The sequence below is a fragment of the Nerophis lumbriciformis genome, linkage group LG03, assembly GCF_033978685.3.
Source record: "Nerophis lumbriciformis linkage group LG03, RoL_Nlum_v2.1, whole genome shotgun sequence".
Classification (NCBI taxonomy): domain Eukaryota; kingdom Metazoa; phylum Chordata; class Actinopteri; order Syngnathiformes; family Syngnathidae; genus Nerophis; species Nerophis lumbriciformis.
This window is the reverse complement of record NC_084550.2, coordinates 1133965-1156025: the sequence shown is the minus strand read 5'-3', so window position 1 is coordinate 1156025 and position 22061 is coordinate 1133965. Positions and strand designations below refer to the sequence as shown.

General features: G+C 38.9%; 1 protein-coding gene across 1 annotated transcript in view; it reads left to right on the top strand.

Annotated features, from left to right (window-relative positions):
• Positions 1 to 4032: 4032 nt before the first annotated feature.
• fras1 (Fraser extracellular matrix complex subunit 1) overlaps positions 4033 to 22061 on the top strand; it is a 383712-nt gene continuing 365683 nt past the window's right edge. The window contains exons 1-2 of the mRNA XM_072912400.1: positions 4033 to 4453; positions 15081 to 15112. Of these exons, the coding sequence (XP_072768501.1) occupies positions 4396 to 4453; positions 15081 to 15112 (90 nt within the window). The 5' untranslated portion in view covers positions 4033 to 4395. The remainder of the gene's footprint in view (positions 4454 to 15080; positions 15113 to 22061) is intronic.

Genomic DNA, 22061 nt, shown 5'->3' with positions numbered 1-22061 from the left:
TTTAGTTCATGTCATTTTCTATTTTTTTGTTATATTCTGTCAAACTTCACTTATAAAGCAGTTTTTATGCATCAAAACCCCACACACACAAAGTTATGTATGAACATATTTTATTTAAAAAATTTAATTAATTTAGTTACATTTTAATGGTCATTTTAAAATCATTAAAAAATATATTTAAAAAAAATAATTTTCTTTTTTTTTTTCGGCTCAAAAGTGGGTTTTTTTTATGTTTAGGCAGATTTTCAGCTGTTATCTATTTAAAAAAATCATTGTAATATTTGTATTGACTAAAAATGAAATACATTTATTCATGATTTTCTTTTACTATTATACAAAATGCATTTTATTTTTATTTGGGACCATTTTCCATTTAAAAAAATCCACATCAACATTTCTTTATGAAATACTATTTAATAGGTATTTGTATTTTTGATTTATTTAAGACATATTTTCAGCGGTTTTATGTTGCAAGATATTTTAGTTGGTGTCATTTTCCATTGTTTGTTCTATTCTGTCAAACTTCACTTATAAAGCAGTTTTTATGCATCAAAAATTCACACACAAAAAGTACTGCATGAACATATTTTTATTTAGAAAATGTAATTAATTTTGTTACATTTTTGGTCATTTTAAAATCATTAAAAATATATATTTTGATAAAACCTTTTAATTTTTCTGTGTGTATCTTGGCTCAAAAGTGGCCATTTTCTTTTGTTGAGGCAGATTTTCAGCTATTATTTATTTAAAAAATAATTGTAATATTTGTGTTGACTAAAAATATTATACAAACATTTATTCATGGAAAAAAAAATTACTATCATACAAATGTATTTTTTTTATATTTATTTAAGCTCAGGAGTTGTCAGTATTTTTTAAGACGGGTTTCAAATTATTTTAGCTGATGTGTTTTGCAATTTATTTTCTATTTTGTCAAAACTTTTAAAGCACTTTTCATGCATAAAATATTACATGTTCAAAGTCAATTTAAACTCATTAGGAAAAAACAATATTTAATGTGTTTATATTTTTATGTATATTTATTTGGGCTTAAAAGTGGCCATTTTCTTTGTTGAGGCAGATTTTCAGCTATTATTTATTTAAAAAATAATTGTAATATTTGTATTGACTAAAAATATACAAACATTTATTCATGGAAAAAAATTACTATTATACAAAATGTATTTTTTTTATATTTATTTAAGCTTAGGAGTTGTCAGTATTTTTTAAGACGGGTTTCAAATTATTTTAGCTGATGTGTTTTGCAATTTCTTTTCTATTTTGTCAAAACTTTTAAAGCACTTTTCATGCATAAAATATTACATGTTCAAAGTCAATTTAAACTAATTAGGAAAAAACAATATTTAATGTGTTTATATTTTTATGTATATTTATTTGGGCTTAAAAGTGGCCATTTTCTTTGTTGAGGCAGATTTTCAGCTATTATTTATTTAAAAAATAATTGTAATATTTGTATTGACTAAAAATATACAAACATTTATTCATGGAAAAAAATTACTATCATACAAAATGTATTTTTTTAATATTTATTTAAGCTTAGGGGTTGTCAGTATTTTTTAAGACGGGTTTCAAATTATTTTAGCTGATGTGTTTTGCAATTTCTTTTCTATTTTGTCAAAACTTTTAAAGCACTTTTCATGCATAAAATATTACATGTTCAAAGTCAATTTAAACTCATTAGGAAAAAACAATATTTAATGTGTTTATATTTTTATGTATATTTATTTGGGCTTAAAAGTGGCCATTTTCTTTGTTGAGGCAGATTTTCAGCTATTATTTATTTAAAAAATAATTGTAATATTTGTATTGACTAAAAATATTATACAAACATTCATTCATGGAAAAAAATTACTATCATACAAAATGTATTTTTTTTAATATTTATTTAAGCTTAGGGGTTGTCAGTATTTTTTAAGACGGGTTTCAAATTATTTTAGCTGATGTGTTTTGCAATTTCTTTTCTATTTTGTCAAAACTTTTAAAGCACTTTTCATGCATAAAATATTACATGTTCAAAGTCAATTTAAACTCATTAGAAAAAACAATGTGTTTATATTTTTATGTATATTTATTTGGGCTTAAAAGTGGCCATTTTCTTTATTGAGGCAGATTTTCAGCTATTAATTTAAAAATAATTGTAATATTTGTATTTACTAAAAATATACAAACATTTATTCATGGAAAAAAATTACTAATATACAATTTATTTATTTTTTATATTTATTTAAGCTTAGGGGTTGTCAGTATTTTTTAAGACGGGTTTCAAATTATTTTAGCTGATGTGTTTTGCAATTTCTTTTCTATTTTGTCAAAACTTTTAAAGCACTTTTCATGCATAAAATATTACATGTTCAAAGTCAATTTAAACTCATTAGAAAAAACAATATTTAATGTGTTTATATTTTTATGTATATTTATTTGGGCTTAAAAGTGGCCATTTTCTTTAATTTAATTGGGCTCATTTTCTTAATATCTGTATTAATTAAAACAAACACTTCTTAAAGAAACCAAACTATTATACAAAATGCATTTTTATTTTTTGTTTAATACTTACTTAAGCTTAAGAGTTTTCATTATTTTGTGATGACAGATTTTCAGCTGTTATATATTACAAAATATTTCAGTTGGTGTAATTTGCCATTTTTTTTCCTGTTTTGTCAATCCCAGTAATCCACACACAAAAAGTAATATATGAAAGTTATCTTATTTTGAAAAATGTAATTAATTGTGTCACATTTTTAAAGTCATTTAAACATATCTTAAAAAATACGATTATTTACCGTATTTTCCGCACTATAAGGCGCACCTAAAAACCACAAATTTTCTCAAAAGCTGACAGTGCGCCTTATAACCCGGTGCGCTTTATATATGGATTAATATTACGATTCATTTTCATAAAGTTTCGGTCTCGTAACTACGGTAAACAGCCGCCATCTTTTTTCCCGGTAGAACAGGAAGCGCTTCTTCTTCTACGCAAGCAACCGCCAAGGTAAGCACCCGCCCCCATAGAACAGGAAGCGCTTCTTCTTCTACTGTAAGCAACCACCCGCCCGCGTAGAAGAAGAAAAAGCGCGCGGATTTTATCATTTCCTTTGTGTGTTTACATCTGTAAAGACCACAAAATGGCTCCTACTAAGCGACAGGTTTCCGGTTCATGAAAAGACGCAATCTCTCCATCCGCACACGGACTACTATTTCACAGCAACTGATATTCCTGTGAACCGCACTGTGGATACAACGGGAGCACGTACGGTGAATATTCGCACCACAGGGAATGAGAAGTCATCCTTCACTGTGGTTCTAGCTTGCCATGCTAATGGCCAGAAACTTCCACCCATGGTGATATTCAAAAGGAAGACCTTGCCAAAAGAGACCTTTCCAGCCGGCGTCATCATAAAAGCTAACTCGAAGGGATGGATGGATGAAGAAAAGATGAGCGAGTGGTTAAGGGAAGTTTAAGTTTACGCGAAGAGGCCGGGTGGCTTTTTACACGCAGCTCCGTCCATGTTGATATACGACTCCATGCGCGCCCACATCACGCTGGTTTTTAATATATTATTAAAGTTTGACTGACCTATCTGACTGTTTTTTTTGACATTCCTTTAGCGCAGTTAGATGCGGCTTATAACACGGGGCGGCTTATAGGTGGACAAAGTTTTGAAATATGCCGTTCATTGAAGGCGCGGCTTATAACCCAGGGCGCCTTATGGTGCGGAAAATACGGTAATATGTTTTTATTTTTTATATTTAATCAGGCTTAAAAGTTATATTTAATAAATTGTACGTATGTTTTTGTGTATATTTACATTATTAAAACATTTTTTAAATAAGATATCTCTTTTAAAAAAAGTAGTTTGTTACATTTTTTAAACCCAACTTTTAACAAGTGATGCGGATTGCCACAGTGCGTGTATGAGAGGTGGAGCGAGAGAGAGAGAGAGAGAGAGGGGGGAGAGAGAGAGAGAGAGGGGTGGGGAGCGGGAAGGCGGGACGTCCCCCCGGTGAGGAAGACGAAGACAAGTCCAAACATTTCCAGCTCCTTCGTCGTCCTGACGACCCGCACTCACGTCGTCTTCTTCTCCCCGCACTCACGTCGTCTTTCCCCGCAAAGTCGTCGTCGTCTTCTCCCGCACTTGCAGCCTCTCAACAGTCCTTCCCTCTCGCGCCTTTTTCCGTCTCGTCGCTGCTTTCATTCCTTCGGAAACCTTCGGCACCGTTCGGGACCATTCGGGATTATACCGGGACTTTTTTTTCCCTGCCTGCCGACGGCGGGCCGAACATGCACGATCCTGCCGTCCCTGCTTGAGAGCCGCTACTTCCTACAGGACCAGGACCAGGACCGGGACCAGGACCAGGACCAGGACCAGGATCAGCATGGAGGCTTCAGTGTGGATGTTGGTGGTCGTGCTGACTGCGGCGGTGTGCGCGCATGGTGAGTATTCTTGTCCTTATGTGGGTCAAAGGTCAGCCCGCATTCTTCACCGCCTGGCGGAGGTCACGTGTGGGCGGGGCCTAAACAGCTGCCAATTAGCATGCCTTTAATTGTCCTGCTGACAACACAACAGCACACTTTAGTTCTGGCAACACACTGCACTGCTGACAACACAACACACTTTTAATTCTGACATCACATTAACACACTTTTGTTCTGACAACACACTGCACTGCTGACAACACAACAACACACCTTAGTTCTGACAACACACTGCACTGCTGACAACACAACACACTTTTAATTCTGACAACACATTAACACACTTTTGTTCTGACAACACACTGCACTGCTGACAACACAACAACACACTTTTGTTCTGACAACACACTGCACTGCTGACAACACAACAACACACTTTGGTTCTGACAACACACTGCACTGCTGACAACACAACACACTTTAGTTCTGGCAACACAACTACACACTGCACTGCTGACAACACAACCACACACTAGTTCTGACAACACATTAACACACTTTCGTTCTGACAACACACTGCACTGCTGAAAACACAACACACTTTAGTTCTGGCAACACAACAACACACTGCACTGCTGACAACACAACAACACACCTTAGTTCTGACAACACACTGCACTGCTGACAACACAACACACTTTAGTTCTGGCAACAAAGCAACACACTGCACTGCTGACAACACAACCACACACTAGTTCTGACAAAACATTAACACACTTTCGTTCTGACAACAAAGCAACACACTGCACTGCTGACAACACAACACACTTTTAATTCTGACAAGACATTAACACACTTTTGTTCTGACGACACACTGCACTGCTAACAACACACTTTAGTTCTGACAACACACTGCACTGCTGACAACACAACACACTTTAGTTCTGGCAACACAACAACACACTGCACTGCTGACAACACAACACACTTTAGTTCTGGCAACACACTGCACTGCTGACAACACAACACACTTTAGTTCTGGCAACACACTGCACTGCTGACAACACAACCACACACTAGTTCTGACAACACATTAACACACTTTTGTTCTGACAACACACTGCACTGCTGACAACACAACAGCACACTTTAGTTCTGGCATCACAACAACACACTGCACTGCTGACAAGACAACCACACACTAGTTCTGACAACGCATTAACACACTTTAGTTCTGGCAACACAACAACACACTGCACTGCTGACAACACAACACACTTTTAATTCTGACAACACATTAACACACTTTTGTTCTGACAACACACTGCACTGCTGACAACACAACAACACACTTTAGTTCTGACAACACACTGCACTGCTGACAACACAACAACACACTTTAGTTCTGACAACACACTGCACTGCTGAAAACACAACACACTTTAGTTCTGGAAACACAACACACTGCACTGCTGACAACACAACACACTTTAGTTCTGGCAACACAACACACTGCACTGCTGACAACACAAGAACACACTTTAGTTCTGACAACACAACACACTTTAGTTCTGGCATCACAACAACACACTGCACTGCTGACAACACAACCACACACTAGTTCTGACAACATATTAACACACTTTCGTTCTGACAACACACTGCACTGCTAACAACACAACACACTTTAGTTCTGGCAACACAACACACTGCACTGCTGACAACACAACACACTTTAGTTCTGGCAACACAACACACTGCACTGCTGACAACAACACACTTTAGTTCTGGCAACACACTGCACTGCTGACAACACAACACACTTTAGTTCTGGCAACACAACACACTGCACTGCTGACAACACAACACACTTTAGTTCTGGCAACACAACACCACGCTTCACTGCTGACAACACAACAACACACTTTAATTCTGACAACACATTAACACACTTTTGGTTCTGACAACACACTGCACTGCTGAAAACACAACACACTTTAGTTCTGGCAACACAACAACACACTGCACTGCTGACAACACAACAACACACCTTAGTTCTGACAACACACTGCACTGCTGAAAACACAACACACTTTAGTTCTAGCAACAAAGCAACACACTGCACTGCTGACAACACAACCACACACTAGTTCTGACAACACATTAACACACTTTTGTTCTGACAACACACTGCACTGCTGACAACACAACAACACACTTTGGTTCTGACAACACACTGCACTGCTGACAACACAACAGCACACTTTAGTTCTGGCAACACAACAACACACTGCACTGCTGACAACACAACCACACACTAGTTCTGACAACACATTAACACACTTTCGTTCTGACAACAAAGCAACACACTGCACTACTGACAAAACAACACACTTTTAATTCTGACAACATATTAACACACTTTTGTTCTGACAACACACTGCACTGCTGACAACAGAACAACACACTTTGGTTCTGACAACACACTGCACTGCTGACAACACAACAGCACACTTTAGTTCTGGCAACACAACAACACACTGCACTGCTGACAACACATTAACACACTTTCGTTCTGACAACAACGCAACACACTGCACTACTGACAAAACAACACACTTTTAATTCTGACAACATATTAACACACTTTTGTTCTGACAACACACTGCACTGCTGACAACACAACAACACACTTTAGTTCTGACAACACACTGCACTGCTGACAACACAACAACACACTTTAGTTCTGACAACACACTGCACTGCTGAAAACACAACACACTTTAGTTCTGGAAACACAACACACTGCACTGCTGACAACACAACACACTTTAGTTCTGGCAACACAACACACTGCACTGCTGACAACACAAGAACACACTTTAGTTCTGACAACACAACACACTTTAGTTCTGGCATCACAACAACACACTGCACTGCTGACAACACAACCACACACTAGTTCTGACAACATATTAACACACTTTCGTTCTGACAACACACTGCACTGCTAACAACACAACACACTTTAGTTCTGGCAACACAACACACTGCACTGCTGACAACACAACACACTTTAGTTCTGGCAACACAACACACTGCACTGCTGACAACAACACACTTTAGTTCTGGCAACACACTGCACTGCTGACAACACAACACACTTTAGTTCTGGCAACACAACACACTGCACTGCTGACAACACAACACACTTTAGTTCTGGCAACACAACACCACGCTTCACTGCTGACAACACAACAACACACTTTAATTCTGACAACACATTAACACACTTTTGTTCTGACAACACACTGCACTGCTGACAACACAACACACTTTAGTTCTGGCAACACAACACACTGCACTGCTGACAACACAACACACTTTAGTTCTGGCAACACAACACCACGCTTCACTGCTGACAACACAACAACACACTTTAATTCTGACAACACATTAACACACTTTTGTTCTGACAACACACTGCACTGCTGACAACACAACAACCCACTTTAGTTCTGACAACACAACACACTGCACTGCTCACAGCACAACAACACACTTTAATTCTGGCAGCACAAAAATACTTTAATTCTGACAACACAACACCACGCTTCACTGCTGACAACACAACAACACACTTTAATTCTGACAACACAGCAACACACTTTAGTTCTGACAACACAGCAACACACTTTAGTTCTGACAACACAACACAACACACTTCACTGCTGACAACACACTTTAGTGCTGACAATCCAAAAACACACTTTCATTCTGACAACACAACACACTTTAGTTCTGACAACACAACAACACACTTCACTGCTGACAACACAACAACACCCTTAAGTGCAGACAACCACAACACACTTTGGTGCTGACAACACAACAACACACCTTAGTTCTGACAACACACTGCACTGCTGAAAACACAACACACTTTAGTTCTAGCAACAAAGCAACACACTGCACTGCTGACAACACAACCACACACTAGTTCTGACAACACATTAACACACTTTTGTTCTGACAACACACTGCACTGCTGACAACACAACAACACACTTTGGTTCTGACAACACACTGCACTGCTGACAACACAACAGCACACTTTAGTTCTGGCAACACAACAACACACTGCACTGCTGACAACACAACCACACACTAGTTCTGACAACACATTAACACACTTTCGTTCTGACAACAAAGCAACACACTGCACTACTGACAAAACAACACACTTTTAATTCTGACAACATATTAACACACTTTTGTTCTGACAACACACTGCACTGCTGACAACAGAACAACACACTTTGGTTCTGACAACACACTGCACTGCTGACAACACAACAGCACACTTTAGTTCTGGCAACACAACAACACACTGCACTGCTGACAACACATTAACACACTTTCGTTCTGACAACAACGCAACACACTGCACTACTGACAAAACAACACACTTTTAATTCTGACAACATATTAACACACTTTTGTTCTGACAACACACTGCACTGCTGACAACACAACAACACACTTTAGTTCTGACAACACACTGCACTGCTGACAACACAACAACACACTTTAGTTCTGACAACACACTGCACTGCTGAAAACACAACACACTTTAGTTCTGGAAACACAACACACTGCACTGCTGACAACACAACACACTTTAGTTCTGGCAACACAACACACTGCACTGCTGACAACACAAGAACACACTTTAGTTCTGACAACACAACACACTTTAGTTCTGGCATCACAACAACACACTGCACTGCTGACAACACAACCACACACTAGTTCTGACAACATATTAACACACTTTCGTTCTGACAACACACTGCACTGCTAACAACACAACACACTTTAGTTCTGGCAACACAACACACTGCACTGCTGACAACACAACACACTTTAGTTCTGGCAACACAACACACTGCACTGCTGACAACAACACACTTTAGTTCTGGCAACACACTGCACTGCTGACAACACAACACACTTTAGTTCTGGCAACACAACACACTGCACTGCTGACAACACAACACACTTTAGTTCTGGCAACACAACACCACGCTTCACTGCTGACAACACAACAACACACTTTAATTCTGACAACACATTAACACACTTTTGTTCTGACAACACACTGCACTGCTGACAACACAACACACTTTAGTTCTGGCAACACAACACACTGCACTGCTGACAACACAACACACTTTAGTTCTGGCAACACAACACCACGCTTCACTGCTGACAACACAACAACACACTTTAATTCTGACAACACATTAACACACTTTTGTTCTGACAACACACTGCACTGCTGACAACACAACAACCCACTTTAGTTCTGACAACACAACACACTGCACTGCTCACAGCACAACAACACACTTTAATTCTGGCAGCACAAAAATACTTTAATTCTGACAACACAACACCACGCTTCACTGCTGACAACACAACAACACACTTTAATTCTGACAACACAGCAACACACTTTAGTTCTGACAACACAGCAACACACTTTAGTTCTGACAACACAACACAACACACTTCACTGCTGACAACACACTTTAGTGCTGACAATCCAAAAACACACTTTCATTCTGACAACACAACACACTTTAGTTCTGACAACACAACAACACACTTCACTGCTGACAACACAACAACACCCTTAAGTGCAGACAACCACAACACACTTTGGTGCTGACAACACAACAACACACCTTAGTTCTGACAACACACTGCACTGCTGAAAACACAACACACTTTAGTTCTAGCAACAAAGCAACACACTGCACTGCTGACAACACAACCACACACTAGTTCTGACAACACATTAACACACTTTTGTTCTGACAACACACTGCACTGCTGACAACACAACAACACACTTTGGTTCTGACAACACACTGCACTGCTGACAACACAACAGCACACTTTAGTTCTGGCAACACAACAACACACTGCACTGCTGACAACACAACCACACACTAGTTCTGACAACACATTAACACACTTTCGTTCTGACAACAAAGCAACACACTGCACTACTGACAAAACAACACACTTTTAATTCTGACAACATATTAACACACTTTTGTTCTGACAACACACTGCACTGCTGACAACAGAACAACACACTTTGGTTCTGACAACACACTGCACTGCTGACAACACAACAGCACACTTTAGTTCTGGCAACACAACAACACACTGCACTGCTGACAACACATTAACACACTTTCGTTCTGACAACAACGCAACACACTGCACTACTGACAAAACAACACACTTTTAATTCTGACAACATATTAACACACTTTTGTTCTGACAACACACTGCACTGCTGACAACACAACAACACACTTTAGTTCTGACAACACACTGCACTGCTGACAACACAACAACACACTTTAGTTCTGACAACACACTGCACTGCTGAAAACACAACACACTTTAGTTCTGGAAACACAACACACTGCACTGCTGACAACACAACACACTTTAGTTCTGGCAACACAACACACTGCACTGCTGACAACACAAGAACACACTTTAGTTCTGACAACACAACACACTTTAGTTCTGGCATCACAACAACACACTGCACTGCTGACAACACAACCACACACTAGTTCTGACAACATATTAACACACTTTCGTTCTGACAACACACTGCACTGCTAACAACACAACACACTTTAGTTCTGGCAACACAACACACTGCACTGCTGACAACACAACACACTTTAGTTCTGGCAACACAACACACTGCACTGCTGACAACAACACACTTTAGTTCTGGCAACACACTGCACTGCTGACAACACAACACACTTTAGTTCTGGCAACACAACACACTGCACTGCTGACAACACAACACACTTTAGTTCTGGCAACACAACACCACGCTTCACTGCTGACAACACAACAACACACTTTAATTCTGACAACACATTAACACACTTTTGTTCTGACAACACACTGCACTGCTGACAACACAACACACTTTAGTTCTGGCAACACAACACACTGCACTGCTGACAACACAACACACTTTAGTTCTGGCAACACAACACCACGCTTCACTGCTGACAACACAACAACACACTTTAATTCTGACAACACATTAACACACTTTTGTTCTGACAACACACTGCACTGCTGACAACACAACAACCCACTTTAGTTCTGACAACACAACACACTGCACTGCTCACAGCACAACAACACACTTTAATTCTGGCAGCACAAAAATACTTTAATTCTGACAACACAACACCACGCTTCACTGCTGACAACACAACAACACACTTTAATTCTGACAACACAGCAACACACTTTAGTTCTGACAACACAGCAACACACTTTAGTTCTGACAACACAACACAACACACTTCACTGCTGACAACACACTTTAGTGCTGACAATCCAAAAACACACTTTCATTCTGACAACACAACACACTTTAGTTCTGACAACACAACAACACACTTCACTGCTGACAACACAACAACACCCTTAAGTGCAGACAACCACAACACACTTTGGTGCTGACAACACAACAACGCACTTCACTGCTGACAACACAATAGCACACTGTAGTTGTGACAACACAACAACATACTTTGGTGCTGACAACACAACAACGCACTTCACTGTCGACAGCACAACAACACACTTTTGTGCTGACAACACAACACCCTTAAGTGCAGACAACACAACAACACACTTTGGTGCTGACAACACAACAACGCACATCACTGCTGACAACACAACAACACATTTTAGTTGTGACAACACAACAACACACTTTGGTGCTGACAACACAACACACATTAGTGCTGACAACACACTGTAGTTGTGACAACACAAAAACACAATACCCTTTGTGCTGATAACACAACATGATGTGTTGAGTGTCAAACTAGTTAAGTGTTTACATGACGTATTGAGTGTCAAACTAGTTAAGTGTTTACATGACGTATTGAGTGTCAAACTAGTTAAGTGTTTACATGACGTAGTGAGTGTCAAACCAGTTAAGTGTTTACATGACGTATTGAGTGTCAAACTAGTTAAGTGTTTACATGACGTAGTGAGTGTCAAACCAGTTAAGTGTTTACATGACGTATTGAGTGTCAAACTAGTTAAGAGTTTACATGACGTATTGAGTGTCAAACTAGTTAAGTGTTTACATGACGTATTGAGTGTCAAACTAGTTAAGTGTTTACATGACGTATTGAGTGTCAAACTAGTTAAGTGTTTACATGACGTATTGAGTGTCAAACTAGTTAGTGTGTACATGACGTATTGAGTGTCAAACTAGTTAAGTGTTTACATGACGTATTGAGTGTCAAACCAGTTAATTGTGTACATGACATATTGAGTGTCAAACTAGTTAAGTGTTTACATGGCATATTGAGTGTCTAACCAGTTAAGTCTTTACATGACGTATTGAGTGTCAAACCAGTTAAGTGTTTACATGACGTATTGAGTGTCAAACTAGTTAAGTGTTTACATGACGTATTGAGTGTCAAACTAGTTAAGTGTTTACATGTTGTATTGAGTGTCAAACCAGTTAAGTGTTTACCTGACGTATTGAGTGTCAAACTAGTTAAGTGTGTACATGATGTATTGAGTGTCAAACCAGTTAAGAGTTTACATGACGTATTGAGTGTCAAACTAGTTAATTGTTTACATGGCATATTGAGTGTCAAACCAGTTAAGTGTTTACATGACGTATTGAGTGTCAAACCAGTTAAGTGTTTACATGACGTATTGAGTGTCAAACCAGTTAAGTGTTTACATGACGTATTGAGTGTCAAACTAGTTAAGAGTTTACATGATGTATTGAGTGTCAAACTAGTTAAGTGTTTACATGACGTATTGAGTGTCAAACTAGTTAAGTGTTTACATGACGTATTGAGTGTCAAACTAGTTAAGAGTTTACACGACGTATTGAGTGTCAAACTAGTTAAGTGTTTACGTGACGTATTGAGTGTCAAACTAGTTAAGTGTGTACATGATGTGTTGAGTGTCAAACTAGTTAAGTGTTTACATGACGTATTGAGTGTCAAACTAGTTAAGTGTTTACATGACATATTGAGTGTCAAACCAGTTAAGTGTGTACATGACGTATTGAGTATCAAACTAGTTAAGTGTGTACATGACTTATTGAGTGTCAAACTAGTTAAGTGTTTACATGACGTATTGAGTGTCAAACTAGTTAAGTGTTTACATGACGTATTGAGTGTCAAGCTAGTTAAGTGTTTACATGACGTATTGAGTGTCAAACTAGTTAAGTGTTTACATGACGTATTGAGTGTCAAACTAGTTAAGTGTTTACATGACGTATTGAGTGTCAAACTAGTTAAGTGTTTACATGACGTATTGAGTGTCAAACTAGTTAAGTGTTTACATGTTGTATTGAGTGTCAAACCAGTTAATTGTGTACATGACATATAGAGTGTCAAACTAGTTAAGTCTTTACATGACGTATTGAGTGTCAAACCAGTTAAGTGTTTACATGATGTATTGAGTGTCAAACTAGTTAAGTGTTTACATGACGTATTGAGTGTCAAACTAGTTAAGTGTTTACATGACGTATTGAGTGTCAAACTAGTTAAGAGTTTACATGTTGTATTGAGTGTCAAACTAGTTAAGTGTTTACCTGATGTATTGAGTGTCAAACCAGTTAAGTGTTTACATGATGTATTGAGTGTCAAACTATTTCAGTGTTTACATGATGTATTGAGTGTCAAACTAGTTAAGTGTTTACATGATGTATTGAGTGTCAAACTAGTTAAGTGTTTACATGACGTGTTGAGTGTCCAACCAATTAAGTGTTTACATGACGTATTGAGTGTCAAACTAGTTAAGAGTTTACATGACGTAGTGAGTGTCAAACCAGTTAAGTGTTTACATGAGGTATTAAGTGTCAAACCAATTAAGTGTTTACATGATGTATTGAGTGTCAAACCAGTTAAGTGTTTACATGATGTATTGAGTGTCAAACTAGTTAAGAGTTTACATGACGTATTGAGTGTCAAACCAGTTAAGTGTTTACATGATGTATTGAGTGTCAAACTAGTTAAGTGTTTACATGACGTATTGAGTGTCAAACTAGTTAAGTGTTTACATGACGTATTGAGTGTCAAACTAGTTAAGTGTGTACATGACTTATTGAGTGTCAAACTAGTTAAGTGTTTACATGACGTATTGAGTGTCAAACTAGTTAAGTGTTTACATGATGTATTGAGTGTCAAACTAGTTAAGTGTTTACATGATGTATTGAGTGTCAAACTAGTTAAGTGTTTACATGACGTATTGAGTGTGATAATGATGAAGATGATGATAATTATTAAGATGATGATGATGAAGATGATTTCCTGTTTGTTATAATCTAAATCTCTCATGTTCATAATCCTCTGCATAAAAACATGACCCACATGTGCACTGATCTCTATCTCTCTCTCTCTCTGTGTGTGTGTGTGTGTGTGTGTGTGTGTGTGTGTGTGTGTGTGTGTGTGTGTGTGTGTGTGTGTGTGTGTGTGTGTGTGTGTGTGTGTGTGTGTGTGTGTGTGTGTGTGTGTGTGTGTGTGTGTGTGTGTGTGTGTAGGAGCGTGCGTCTACGAGGGATCGCTGCATGCGGTAGGTCTCCTTCTTCTTGTCCTATTTGCTCATGAATTATTCATGAGGGGGCGTGTCTTTCAATGTGAACAGGAAGTAGAAAGGTGCGTCACCTTTGTTTGCTCATGAATTATTCATGAGGGGTTGTGTCTTCCAATGTGAACAGGAAGTAGAAAGGTGTGTCACCTTTCTTTTCTCATGAATTATTCATGAGGGGGCGTGTGTTGCAATGTGAACAGGAAGTAGAAAGGTGTGTAACCTTTAATTTTCTCATGAATTATTCATGAGGGGGCGTGTTACAATGTGAACAGGAAGTATACATGCGTGTCACCTTTGTTGTCTCATGAATTATTCATGAGGGGGGGTGTCTTCCAATGTGAACAGGAAGTAGAAAGGTGTGTCACCTTTGCTTGCTCATGAATTATTCATGAGGGAGCGTGTCTTCCAATGTGAACAGGACGTAAAAAAATGTTTCACCTCTGTTTTGTCATGAATTATTCATGAGGGGGCGTGTTGCAATGTGAACAGGAAGTAAAAAGGCGTGTCACCTTTGTTTTCTCATGAATTATTCATGAGGGGGCGTGTTGCAATGTGAACAGGAAGTAAAAAGGCGTGTCACCTTTGTTTTCTCATGAATTATTCATGAGGGGGCGTGTCTTCCAATGTGAACAGGAAGTAGAAAGGTGTGTCACCTTTGTTTTCTCATGAATTATTAATGAGGGGGTGTGTCTTCCAATGTGAAAAGGAAGTAGAAAGGTGTGTCACCTTTGTTTTCTCATGAATTATTCATAAGGGGGCGTGCTTTGCAATGTGAACAGGAAGTAGAAAGGTGTGTCACCTTTAATTTTCTCATGAATTATTCATGATGGGGCGTGTCTTGCAATGTGAACAGGAAGTATACATGCGTGTCACCTTTGTTGTCTTTGGAATTATTCGTGAGGGGGCGTGTCTTCCAATGTGAAAAGGAAGTAGAAAGGTGTGTCACCTTTGTTTTCTCCTGAATTATTCATAAGGGGGCGTGCTTTGCAATGTGAACAGGAAGTAGAAAGGTGTGTCACCTTTAATTTTCTCATGAATTATTCATGATGGGGCGTGTCTTGCAATGTGAACAGGAAGTATACATGCGTGTCACCTTTGTTGTCTTGTGAATTATTCGTGAGGGGGCGTGTCTTCCAATGTGAACAGGAAGTAGAAAGGTGTGTCACCTTTAATTTTCTCATGAATTATTCATGAGGGGGCGTGTCTTGCAATGTGAACAGGAAGTATACATGCGTGTCACCTTTGTTGTCTTGTGAATTATTCGTGAGGGGGCGTGTCTTCCAATGTGAACAGGAAGTATACATGCGTGTCACCTTTGTCTTGTGAATTATTCGTGAAGGGGCGTGTCTTCCAATGTGAACAGGAAGTAGAAAGGTGTGTCACCTTTGTTTTCTCATGAATTATTAATGAGGGGGTGTGTCTTCCAATGTGAAAAGGAAGTAGAAAGGTGTGTCACCTTTGTTTTCTCATGAATTATTCATAAGGGGGCGTGCTTTTGCAATGTGAACAGGAAGTAGAAAGGTGTGTCACCTTTAATTTTCTCATGAATTATTCATGAGGGGGCGTGTTACAACGTGAACAGGAAGTATACATGCGTGTCACCTTTGTTGTCTCATGAATTATTCATGAGGGGGCGTGTTACAATGTGAACAGGAAGTAGAAAGGTGTGTCACCTTTGTTTTCTCATGAATCATTCATGAGGGGGCGTATCTTCCAATGTGAACAGGAAGTAGAAAGGTGCGTCACCTTTGTTTGCTCATGAATTATTCATGAGGGGGCGTGTTACAATGTGAACAGAAAGTAGAAAGGTGTGTCACCTTTGTTTTCTTATGAATTATTCATGAGGGGGCGTGTTTTGCAATGTGAACAGGAAGTAGAAAGTTGTGTCACCTTTAATTTTCTCATGAATTATTCATGAGGGGGCGTGTTACAACGTGAACAGGAAGTATACATGCGTGTCACCTTTGTTGTCTCATGAATTATTCATGAGGGGGCGTGTCTTCCAATGTGAACAGGAAGTAGAAAGGTGCGTCACCTTTGTTGTCTCATGAATTATTCATGAGGGGGCGTGTTACAATGTGAACAGGAAGTAATAAGGTGTGTCACCTATGTTTTTCATGAATTATTCATGAGGAGGCGTGTCTTCCAATGTGAACAGGAAGCAGAAAGGTGCGTCACCTTTGTTTGCTCATGAATTATTCATGAGGGGGCGTGTCTTCCAATGTGAACAGGGAGTATAAAGGTGTGTCACCTTTGTTTACTCATGAATTATTCATGAAGGGCGTGTCTTCCAATGTGAACAGGAAGTAGGAAAATGTTTCACCTTTGTTTTCTCATGAATTATTCATGAGGGGGGCGTGTTGCATTGTGAACAGGAAGTAAAAAGGCGTGTCACCTTTGTTTTCTCATGAATTATTCATGAGGGGGCGTGTCTTCCAATGTGAACAGGAAGTAGAAAAATGTTTCACCTTTGTTTGCTCATGAATTATTCATGAGGGGGCGTGTTACATTATGAACAGGAAGTAAAAAGGCGTGTCACCTTTGTTTTCTCATGAATTATTCATGAGGGGGCGTGTTACAACATGAACAGGAAGTAAAAAGGTGTGTCACCTTTGTTTGCTCATGAATTATTCATGAGGGGGCGTGTTTTACAATGTGAACAGTAAGTAGAAAGGTGTGTCACCTTTGTTTTCTCATGTATTATTCATGAGGGGGAGTGTTACAATGTGAACAGGAAGTAGAAAGGTCTGTCACCTTTGTTTTCTCATGAATCATTCATGAGGGGGCGTGTTTTACAATGTGAACAGGAAGTAGAAAGGTGTGTCACCTTTAATTTTCTCATGAATTATTCATGAGGGGGCGTGTTACAATGTGAACAGGAAGTATACATGCGTGTCACCTTTGTTGTCTCATGAATGATTCATGAGGGGGCGTGTCTTCCAATGTGAACAGGAAGTAGAAAGGTGTGTCACCTTTGTTTTCTCATGAATTATTCATTAGGGGGCGTGTTACAATGTGAACAGGAAGTAGAAAGGTCTGTCACCTTTGTTTTCTCATGAATCATTCATGAGGGGGCATGTCTTCCAATGTGAACAGGAAGTAGAAAGGTGTGTCACCTTTGTTTGCTCATGAATTATTCATGAAAGGGCTTGTCTTCCAATGTGAACAGGAAGTAGAAAGGTGTGTCACCTTTAATTGTTCTCATGAATTATTCATGAGGGGGCGTGTTGTAATGTGAACAGGAAGTATACATGCGTGTCACCTTTGTTGTCTCATGGATTATTCATGAGGGGGCGTGTCTTCCAATGTGAACAGGAAGTAGAAAGGTGTGTCACCTTTGTTTGCTCATGAATTATTCATGAGAGGGCTTGTCTTCCAATGTGAACAGGAAGTAGAAAGGTGTGTCACCTTTAATTGTTCTCATGAATTATTCATGAGGGGGCGTGTTGTAATGTGAACAGGAAGTATACATGCGTGTCACCTTTGTTGTCTCATGGATTATTCATGAGGGGGCGTGTCTTCCAATGTGAACAGGAAGTAAAAAGGCGTGTCACCTTTGTTTTCTCATGAATCATTCATGAGAGGGCGTGTCTTCCAATGTGAACAGGAAGTAGAAAGGTGTGTCACCTTTGTTTGCTCATGAATTATTCATGAGAGGGCGTGTCTTCCAATGTGAACAGGAAGTAAAAAGGCGTGTCACCTTTGTTTTCTCATGAATCATTCATGAGAGGGCGTGTCTTCCAATGTGAACAGGAAGTAGAAAGGTGTGTCACCTTTGTTTGCTCATGAATTATTCATGAGAGGGCGTGTCTTCCAATGTGAACAGGAAGTAGAAAGGTGTGTCGCCTTTGTTTGCTCATTAATTATTCATGAGGGGGGCGTGTTTTGCAATGTGAACAGGAAGTAGAAAGGTGTGTCACCTTTAATTGTTCTCATGAATTATTCATGAGGGGGCGTGTTGTAATGTGAACAGGAAGTATACATGCGTGTCACCTTTGTTGTCTCATGGATTATTCATGAGGGGGCGTGTCTTCCAATGGGAAGAGGAAGTAGATAGGTGCGTCACCTTTGTTTGCTCATGAATTATTCATGAGGGGGCGTGTTTTGCAATGTGAACAGGAAGTAGAAAGGTGTGTCTCCTTTGTTGTCTTGTGAATTATTCATGAGGGGCGGTGTCTTCCAATGTGAACAGGAAGTAGAAAGGTGTGTCACCTTTTCAAAGTAAACTTCCTGTCGCCAGGCCACGCCCACAAAAAGCTTTTGCTCGGTCGCCATCTCGACAACTTGGTGGAGGTTTTTGTTTTATCGGTGAGCAAGAACACTGTTGATTTATGCAGGAACATTCAGCAAGAATCCTATTGCTTTTGTCAACGGCCTGATTCAAAATGGCTGAATGAGATGTTTGTCTTCATATCCAACATTCTCTACTAAGTCCTGACAAGAATCCTATTGATCTTCTAACTACAGAGCTGCCCAGGTCATGTTGTTTGTCTTCTGACCCTTCACTTGTGCCAGAGCAAGAACCCTCTTGGTTTTAAACCTGGTTCCTCTTGGTTTTAAACCTGGTTCCTCCTGGTTTTAAACCTGGTTCCTCTTGGTTTTAAACCTGGTTCCTCCTGGTTTTAAACCTGGTTCCTCTTGGTTTTAAACCAGGTTCCTCTTGATTTTTAACCTGGTTCCTCTTGGTTTTAAATGTGTTTCCTCTTGGTTTTAAATGTGGTTCCTCTTGGTTTTAAGCCTGGTTCCTCTTGGTTTTAAGCCTGGTTCCTCTTGGTTTTAAACCTGGTTCCTCTTGGTTTTAAACCTGATCCCTGTTGGTTTTAAATGTGTTTCCTCTTAGTTTTAAATGTGGTTCCTCTTGATTTTAAATATGGTTCCTCTTGGTTTTAAACTTGTTCCTCTTGGTTTTATACCTGGTTCCTCTTTGTTTTAAACCTGGTTCCTCTTGGTTTTAAATGTGGTTCTTCTTGGTTTTAAATGTGGTTCCTCTTAGTTTTAAATGTGGTTCCTTTTGGTTTTAAACCTGGTTCCTCTTGGTTTTAAACCTGGTTCCTCTTGGTTTTGAATCTGGTTCCTCTTGGTTTTGAATCTGGTTCCTCTTGGTTTTAAATATGGTTCCTCTTGGTTTTAAACCAGGTTCCTCTTGGTTTTAAACCCGGTTCCTCTTGGTTTTAAACCTGGTTCCTCTTGGTTTTGAATCTGGTTCCTCTTGGTTTTGAATCTGGTTCCTCTTGGTTTCAAATATGGTTTCTCTTGGTTTTAAATGTGGTTCCTCTTGGTTTTAAATGTAGTTCTTCTTGGTTTTAAATGTGGTTCCTCTTGGTTTTAAATATGGTTCCTCTTGGTTTTAAAACCTGGTTCCTCTTGGTTTTAAACCCTGGTTCCTCTTGGTTTTAAACCCAGTTCCTCTTGGTTTTAAACCTAGTTCCTCTTGGTTTTAAACCTGGTTCCTCTTGGTTTTAAACCTGGTTCCTCTTGGTTTTAAACCTGGTTCCTCTTGGTTTTAAACCCGGTTTTTCTTGGTTTTAAACCTGGTTCCTTTTGGTTTTAAACCTGGTTCCTCTTGGTTTTAAACCTGGTTCCTCTTGGTTTTAAACCTAGTTCCTCTTGGTTTTAAACCTGGTTCCTCTTGGTTTTAAACCCGGTTCCTCTTGGTTTTAAACCTGGTTCCTCTTGGTTTTAAATGTGTTTCCTCTTGGTTTTAAATGTGGTTCCTCTTGGTTTTAAGCCTGGTTCCTCTTGGTTTTAAGCCTGGTTCCTCTTGGTTTTAAACCTGGTTCCTCTTGGTTTTAAACCTGATCCCTGTTGGTTTTAAATGTGTTTCCTCTTAGTTTTAAATGTGGTTCCTCTTGATTTTAAATATGGTTCCTCTTGGTTTTAAACTTGTTCCTCTTGGTTTTATACCTGGTTCCTCTTTGTTTTAAACCTGGTTCCTCTTGGTTTTAAATGTGGTTCTTCTTGGTTTTAAATGTGGTTCCTCTTAGTTTTAAATGTGGTTCCTTTTGGTTTTAAACCTGGTTCCTCTTGGTTTTAAACCTGGTTCCTCTTGGTTTTGAATCTGGTTCCTCTTGGTTTTGAATCTGGTTCCTCTTGGTTTTAAATATGGTTCCTCTTGGTTTTAAACCAGGTTCCTCTTGGTTTTAAACCCGGTTCCTCTTGGTTTTAAACCTGGTTCCTCTTGGTTTTGAATCTGGTTCCTCTTGGTTTTGAATCTGGTTCCTCTTGGTTTCAAATATGGTTTCTCTTGGTTTTAAATGTGGTTCCTCTTGGTTTTAAATGTAGTTCTTCTTGGTTTTAAATGTGGTTCCTCTTGGTTTTAAATATGGTTCCTCTTGGTTTTAAAACCTGGTTCCTCTTGGTTTTAAACCCTGGTTCCTCTTGGTTTTAAACCCAGTTCCTCTTGGTTTTAAACCTAGTTCCTCTTGGTTTTAAACCTGGTTCCTCTTGGTTTTAAACCTGGTTCCTCTTGGTTTTAAACCTGGTTCCTCTTGGTTTTAAACCCGGTTTTTCTTGGTTTTAAACCTGGTTCCTTTTGGTTTTAAACCTGGTTCCTCTTGGTTTTAAACCTGGTTCCTCTTGGTTTTAAACCTAGTTCCTCTTGGTTTTAAACCTGGTTCCTCTTGGTTTTAAACCCGGTTCCTCTTGGTTTTAAACCTGGTTCCTCTTGGTTTTAAACTTGTTCATCTTGGTTTTAAACCTGGTTCCTCTTTGTTTTAAACCTGGTTCCTCTTGGTTTTAAATGTGGTTCCTCTTCGTTTTAAATGTGGTTCCTTTTGGTTTTAAACCTGGTTCCTCTTGGTTTTAAACCTGGTTCCTCTTGGTTTTGAATCTGGTTCCTCTTGGTTTTAAATATGGTTTCTCTTGGTTTTAAATGTGGTTCCTCTTGGTTTTGAATGTAGTTCTTCTTGGTTTTAAACCTGGTTCCTCTTGG